The sequence below is a fragment of the Antrostomus carolinensis genome, unplaced genomic scaffold, assembly GCF_000700745.2.
Source record: "Antrostomus carolinensis isolate BGI_N321 unplaced genomic scaffold, ASM70074v2 scaffold3011, whole genome shotgun sequence".
Lineage (NCBI taxonomy): Eukaryota > Metazoa > Chordata > Aves > Caprimulgiformes > Caprimulgidae > Antrostomus > Antrostomus carolinensis.
Window position 1 is genome coordinate 12,365 of NW_010294621.1, and position 7,136 is coordinate 19,500.

The 7,136-nt window shown below is 36.8% G+C and overlaps 1 protein-coding gene across 1 annotated transcript in view; it reads right to left on the reverse strand.

Annotated features, from left to right (window-relative positions):
- Nucleotides 1-3,711: 3,711 nt before the first annotated feature.
- Nucleotides 3,712-7,136, reverse strand: part of CHRNA7 (cholinergic receptor nicotinic alpha 7 subunit) — a 34,568-nt gene continuing 31,143 nt past the window's right edge. The window contains exons 8-9 of the mRNA XM_010177667.1: nt 6,581-6,690; nt 3,712-4,448 (exon numbers count right to left, since the gene is read on the reverse strand). Of these exons, the coding sequence (XP_010175969.1) occupies nt 3,930-4,448; nt 6,581-6,690 (629 nt within the window). The 3' untranslated portion in view covers nt 3,712-3,929. The remainder of the gene's footprint in view (nt 4,449-6,580; nt 6,691-7,136) is intronic.

The window sequence follows — 7,136 nt, forward strand, 5'->3', positions numbered from 1 at the left end:
CAGCAGGATGTTGTAAAGATAGTAAACTTTCAGGAGGCTGTTTGAGTATCTGGGCAGTACAACATCTGCAAAAAACTACACTGACATGTTTTTTCCCTGTGCGGGGGATATTCTGCTGATTAGGTATTTTTTCACCAGTAGCCAACAAACAAAATTTGCAGCTGGCAAAACCAACAATTTATTTAGCTGGTATGGATTTGTTTTTTCTCTCTTCTGTGTTAAACTTCAAGAAGTAAATTAATACTGGCATTGAGGCCAGTCCAAAACGTATATGGTATTTCAGTCCTACTTGGTTAACTTTGATCGCTTTTGTAAGACTGAATACGTTTGGTGTGAGACTGGTTTGCTAGGAGGATATTAATGTGTTTTTTATTATCAAAGGCTTTTGTCGTCACAGATTGATATATCCAAAGACCAATATATGCAATTTTTCTTTCTTTTACGGCTAGTCATGTTTTCTACAACTTGAGTTAGTTTCCATCTTAGCAAAATGAGAAAGAATCAGAAGTCTCTTGATCTAAATCTTTTATTTGTATTGGACTGAAAAGGTATTGAATTGCTTATATGACAATCAGTACCTGACAGATGTAACATCTCTTTCTCATGCCCTTTATGCAATGTTTCTTAATGTAAAAAAATAGTATAACAAAAGGAAAGAAAACCTGGGACTTTGGTTTACCTTCTTTTCTTGTTAAAGAAACTGAAATGTTGAATTGTCAGAGGTGAACTGAGATTGTATCCTGCAGCTAGACAGAATGTAAAGAGAATTAAATAAACCTTTAAAAAAAGTCTTACATAGTATTATCAATATCTATATAAAATAATTTAATATTTTAAATACTGTTTAAATAATTTATCTCCATTTAAAACTAACCTTTCAAAATTTTATGTTTGGAATTTTTTTTGGCATTAACACTTAAATAAAATTTTTTAAATATTAAAAATTCTTTTAAATATTCAATACAATTCAATATAAAAACAGAAAAAGTAATATACATTGTTCACACATATTATTGTACATGACAGCTGAGCTCTAGAGTGAGCTTTTGAATTTGTCAGACAAGTCATAGCTTAGGTGTGGTGAACACTTGCTTATCCTCCCTCTCGACTCTTAAAATTATAACAGATCCTTACCATCAATATGTAGTCTTTAATATTATATACACATACTGTATACAGTATTTAATTTCCATCTCTATGCCCACAATTGTAAATAAATATTTTTCCCAGCATTTAGATCAAAATATTGTTTAGTGCATACACAAATACATTTAAGACGCACATGGTTTGACAAGAAACATACCAATTTTGCTCAGCTCAGTTATAGGAAAATTTAACTCATAGATGCAAAATAACGTAACTGAGAAGTTGTCACTGTTGTATTTAAAATTTCTAATAACCTTATTACCAAAAGTTTACAAGTTGTGTTAACAGGAGGAAAATTAGGATTCACTTGTCCCCTTCCTGCATTTTCATTAATCCTGCCAGTGATCAAGGCAGTAGCGTAGGCATGATGGTGATGTCTTACAGCTACTCTGTCTAACACCTGGTACTTGCTGAGAGTATTACAGACTTTGACAGTATTACAAACTCGGTGTTACAGACGTCGGCAGGACTTCACTAAAGGCCAAATACCAGTCTCTAATTTTTAAGTGTAGGCGTATCTGTCATCAATAATGAAGTTTAGTGTCAAATTGTAAATTGCTTTCTCCTTCCTTCTATAAAGAACTCCTCTATTTAGCAAGATGATTTCTACAGATACTGTAAATGGATTCTGGTGGAAAGAGGGGTACTCTCATGCTTCCTATATTACATGCGTCACATATTACAATTACAATATTTGTGTCCCACTGTACAAGTCCATCCCCAAAAGTTGTCATTTCTTTTTGAAAAATTATTCTCCAAGAGGACCCCAAAACTTTACAAACACTAAATGGAACACTCTACTTAGCTACTTAGGGATACTTGCAGAAGGAAAAAAATACCAATGCAAATCAACATTTGCATCAGGAAGCCTAGTCTAGAAACATTACTCAGAAGAGCAGCACATGCCATATGATTTGTGTAGTTATTCACAAATGAACAAACCCCAGATTTTGGATGCCTAGTTTCCTATTCATATGCAATCTACAAACTAGAAACTATTTGCAAGAATTATTGCATGGATAATTCTTAATAATTGTTCCTGAAAATATAAATTATTCACAGATAAATCTGGGACATGGTTTCAAGATGAGCTTTCGAGAAGGATTTGAATGCTTTGCTCATGTCTTTGCAGTATGAGATTCTGAATAAACCTTAAGGAAGACAGAATTCACAAACTGTGAGAAATATTCTGCCTTCCTTTCACTCCTCCTGCCCTTTTATCTGGCATGAAGGCGCTTAAGCAACATGTTTACTCAGGTGAAGGACTGCACCTGCAGTAACTCTGGGTTTGGTTTACATGACATTTGATTTTGTTTTCAGGGGAGCAGACTCTGAAAAGGAAATTGTTACCTAGGGAGAATAAGCATTTCAGTCACTTTATTTTAATCCAGCTTAAGAGATAAACTGCGGCCTTGAGTTTATTTCACAGTAAAAACATGGTACAAGAACAGGCCTCCATTTGTGTCTCTGAAGAGCTCAGCCAAAAAGTCAGGATTCTGTAGGATAAAGCAAGCAGTCAATGCTAAAGTAAGCCTCACCCCACATATTTTACCATTTATATCACTGGTCAGGAGTTTTGGTGCGCCAGCAAGAGACTAATTCTTAGCTGTTTTATACACATAAAGTTTCAGGTCCTGGTATTCTCAGCTCAGCCCTTTTCATTAAGATACCAAAGTCACATGAAAACTAAGCATATTTTGACAGGAGAATTTCATAATCAGAAATAACAAAGTAATGAATCATTAGTTTTGCCTTTGCAAATGTCTATCTAGACTTACGAGAATCTGTATTTAAGTCTTAACCTTTCCTTGGATGTATATGCAGTGTGTATATATAAGTATATATTTATACAGTTCATAGTTTATATCAGACCCAAGGAATCTTTACTATTCATTAGTGCTCTTTGCATGATAAACTGAGCAGAAAAGGTGCAGTTTTCTTGTAAAGACGTATTATGGTGACTGAACAGAAGGAGTTCTAGAAAAGGCTAAGCATACAACAGATCAAACAATTTTTAAATTAAAACCTTGATCTCAGGATTTAATGGCTTCTTCATTTATGCTTAAGCCTGTACAAGACAGTGAGTCCACATGGGAATCTGGTTGACAGTGAAAGACAAGGTGTGTCTTTTTTTTTTCTTTTTTTTTTCTTTTTTTTTTTTCCAAACAAGTGAGGATAGGATAAACAAGGCATCATAAATCCTTAATTTTCTTTTTGATAGTTAAAAAGGTCATCAGTTGAAAGAATGTATTTCTGGGGAGAAGGAAGAAGTAGTAAACACTGCAAAATTACTGCAAAGCCTGTTTAAGAATTCAGGCCAAACTTGTAAGTCAAATCCAGAAAGATATGGAAGGACAAGTTATGTGGTGTATCATCTTAACTTTCAGTGTCTGTTGTACCAAACAAATTCAGAATCCTGTAAAGTCACATATGCTCTGTGTAAAATGCACGGAGTGAGTTACGGGCCTGACTGGTTATGAGTGAGCTGGAGAGTTACATACCACAACTCAGTAAGAAGCAGTAACTGAAAAGCAAACTGTGTCTCCCTTTTCTCTCTGCTGTTTGAGCAGAGTGCTCAGAGGAGCTATGCGCAAGCAACCCAAGGAGAAATCCTTGGCTTCCCTTCTGAAATGGTGCCACTCTTCTGAAAGGAACTCAGGACCGGGGGAGGGGGAACAAGAAAGCAATGAAAAGCAGTATACTCATTAAAAACAAGCAATCAAACAAAAACACACTCTTATTTGCTACATATATTCTTCGGAGAATTAGATGGTAGTTAGGAGTTAAGCAAAATCTTTAGACACAGCCTCTACAAAGTTTGGTGCTGACATTAAAATACCAATTGTACAAATGATTGTGAAGACCGAAAAAGCCATCAAGCAGAGCCGATCCACTACAGAGGCTGCAAACTTCCATTCACTGCAAATGGCTTCCTCTTCATCCTGGTCTCTGAATCGGTTTGCAATGTACCTGACCTCTTCCAAGATCTTAGCCAAATCTGGGTCACCTTCAGAGGGGTGGCCACTGTGCAGTAGGTTTTCTTCATCTGTTGGTGAGCAGGTCATCCTCCCACAGATCACCCCTGAATCAGTGGTAGGTGTGCAGTGAACCCCTTCCAGCCCCCTGAACCCGATGTATAGCATATTCCCATTACTGGATTGCTGTCCACTCATAGCGTTCATCTCCACACTCGATAGGCTACATCGACGCTGTTTATGTTGACAGGCGGGACGCACTCTATCTTCCCCTGGTCTTTTCATCCTCAGAAACCAAGCACACCAGTTGAGAAGGATGATTCTTGTCTGAAACAAAATTTTCAAGTATAAGCATCTTGTCACACTGCCACTGTCTTTGGGTGCTACTGGTGTTTTTTGCAGTCTGAGTGACTGCCTGGTCCATGGATTTGAATGCTTTGCTTGTGTCTTTGTAGTGGTCTCTGCAAATGGTCTCTGCTTAGTCTGCACGGGAGTTCTAGAAAATTATGCCAGAGTTTTCCAACTGATTAATTTGCCAATCACTGAGCCTACTTTCTTATTCTAGCAGTGCTGTTGATTGCCTCAGGCTGACTATCACTATTGAGAGTCCCCTCTCTTCTGATGGGAGTCTCCGTAGCGTTGATTTTTCCTTACACTTGAACAGTGATATGGCAGCTTTTTCCACCTCTACTAGAAACCATTAATTGAAAAAAGAAAACAACCCAACTTACTGAAGAAGAGTTACTTTTTAATAGTCTTAATAGTGCTGCTTTAGATTGCAGTCAATCAATTACAACTCTCACTCATACTTGTGCTTTAAGTCACATGGCATTACTGTTTGGAGGGGGCTGCTAAAGCAGATGCTAGACTGGACTGGACCACCAAGCTTTACGATGTTTTGGCTCTGTTCTCAATTTGCTTTCATGGCAGTTGATCACAGAATTTAGAAAACAAATCTGGATATAGCATGGAGAAAAGATTTTTAAAATTTATTAAAAAAAAAACCCAACTTTGCAGATTTAATCAGTGTGTATCAATTTATTGTTTTCTACGTTGCCTTAATCTAGCCTTACAGAAAGTGCAGGCAAGCTAGAGATTGTTCCAGTTCAGATGCAAGCTTCTGTCATTTATTTACATCAGATTTTAAGAGCTCATTCCAGTGTTTCTTTTCCAGAGCACTAATGGAATATTATTGTCTCATATAATATGCAAATTTTACACTGTAATTCATATTAGATTTGGTCCATTTATTCTGACTGGATTGCCACTCAGAGTAGAGATTATATCCAGGCAAACATCCCAACCAGAGACAGATCTTGTCCTGTTACTCTTTTTCACTATCAAGCTTCACCGAGAAGGATAATAGTCCATTAACTGAGAGCCTGATCCAAAATCCACCAGTGTCCAAATAACGTTTAATGGACTTCAGCTTCTGAACACTAAAGCTCCCTCCTCAAGCTCAAGTCCTCTGTTTTCTGAGGATATTTGGCTCAGTACTAAACATTTATCCCCTTTAGGTCACCAAACATGCATCTAAAATGATATGTCTTTTATTCTCTTCATTGAAATTTATTTTAAAGTCACTACCCCAGAAAAGGCCATTCTCTCTTGTCCGCAGGACATTGCTGGCTGTATGCACATTCTTTTTGGCTAGTAAGGATAATAACTCATTGTTCTAGAGAGAAAAAAAGAGAGAGGTCTTCCAATTTTCAGTAATGCCTGATGCTGCCATGAGCTGGGTGAGGTCAAGAAGAGTGGACAGTTAGCTGATGATACTCATCAATATTTGCTGATCCAGTATCTGTGTAATGTTCTCTGTGAAAACAACCACTCATAGAAGTACATTATAAAGAAAGTCTTGTGTGCTTAGAAAAAGACACTAATTTTTCTTTGCACTTTACAGATGTTCTTGACCAGAGATGTAAAGATGAGGATTTTCAGAGCAAGTTTCACTTCCACTTTAACAGCCATCTTTAACAAGTGCTTTTTAGGCTATCGATGTTTTTGTATGCACAACAGCTAAATACATAGCAGCTGCACAGTTGCACCTTGACAGTAGTGGTATCTCCTGTATACACATAATCTCCATCAGCACCTTAACTCTTTCCTTCTACCTGTTTCACTACTGACATCTGCAGCTTATTTGAAAATCACCTTCATTTATATATTTAGTTTTTAGCAAAATCCTGAGTTGCTTCTAGCTGTTGTGAAGGAGATTCTGAATATAGAAGCAAGTTGAGGTATATTCCTTCTCTTTCGCATACACATACTCTCTAAGCCAACCATACAAAAGGTATCTGGACATCTCATTTCTGGTGAAAAACTTTTCAAAACAAAATGCTTAGGAAGGATTTATATGTTTTTAACAGTAAGAAGTAAACATGGGTCACTACCTACTCTTATCACATCCCTGATCTGGACATTTATGCAAGAGATAATGCATGAAAATCAAACCTTACCCATTTAGGCATTTTTCCCCCATCTGGATCATGATGATGGTATTGTAGAACAATAACAGTGACAACAACAGAAAGACCAACAATAATCATAGTGCTGGCAAAATATTGAGCTGCAAAATAAACAGATAATTACAGCAATATGCTTTGGCTGATGTTGCTTTGTAGCTATTATAAGGGGTGTTTATATACACGCATACATACTGTTAAGTTCTTTTTCCACTGCAGTGATACACATGCTATTTTTGGTACTTGTGAAAGATTTCTCAAGGGCAGAAAAAGCAGCCATTATTTTGATCAGATAGCCAGCCTTTAGTAATTGTCTTTGTGGAACTGAGCACCTGCCTTTTCTAAGCTACCCTGAAAAAAACTGTCCTGTGATTTTCTTTCACCAATATTGTAGAGACTGGCTTGTGCTTCTTTTGAAAAGTTTCTCCTTCTGTATGACCAATTACAGTGGGAATATTTAATCATATTTAGCTCTGTATACCTAATGTCTGGCCAATTGTGTCAAAACTGCAACAACTTCTTCCATGGACAACTAAGTCCCTTACTCTTT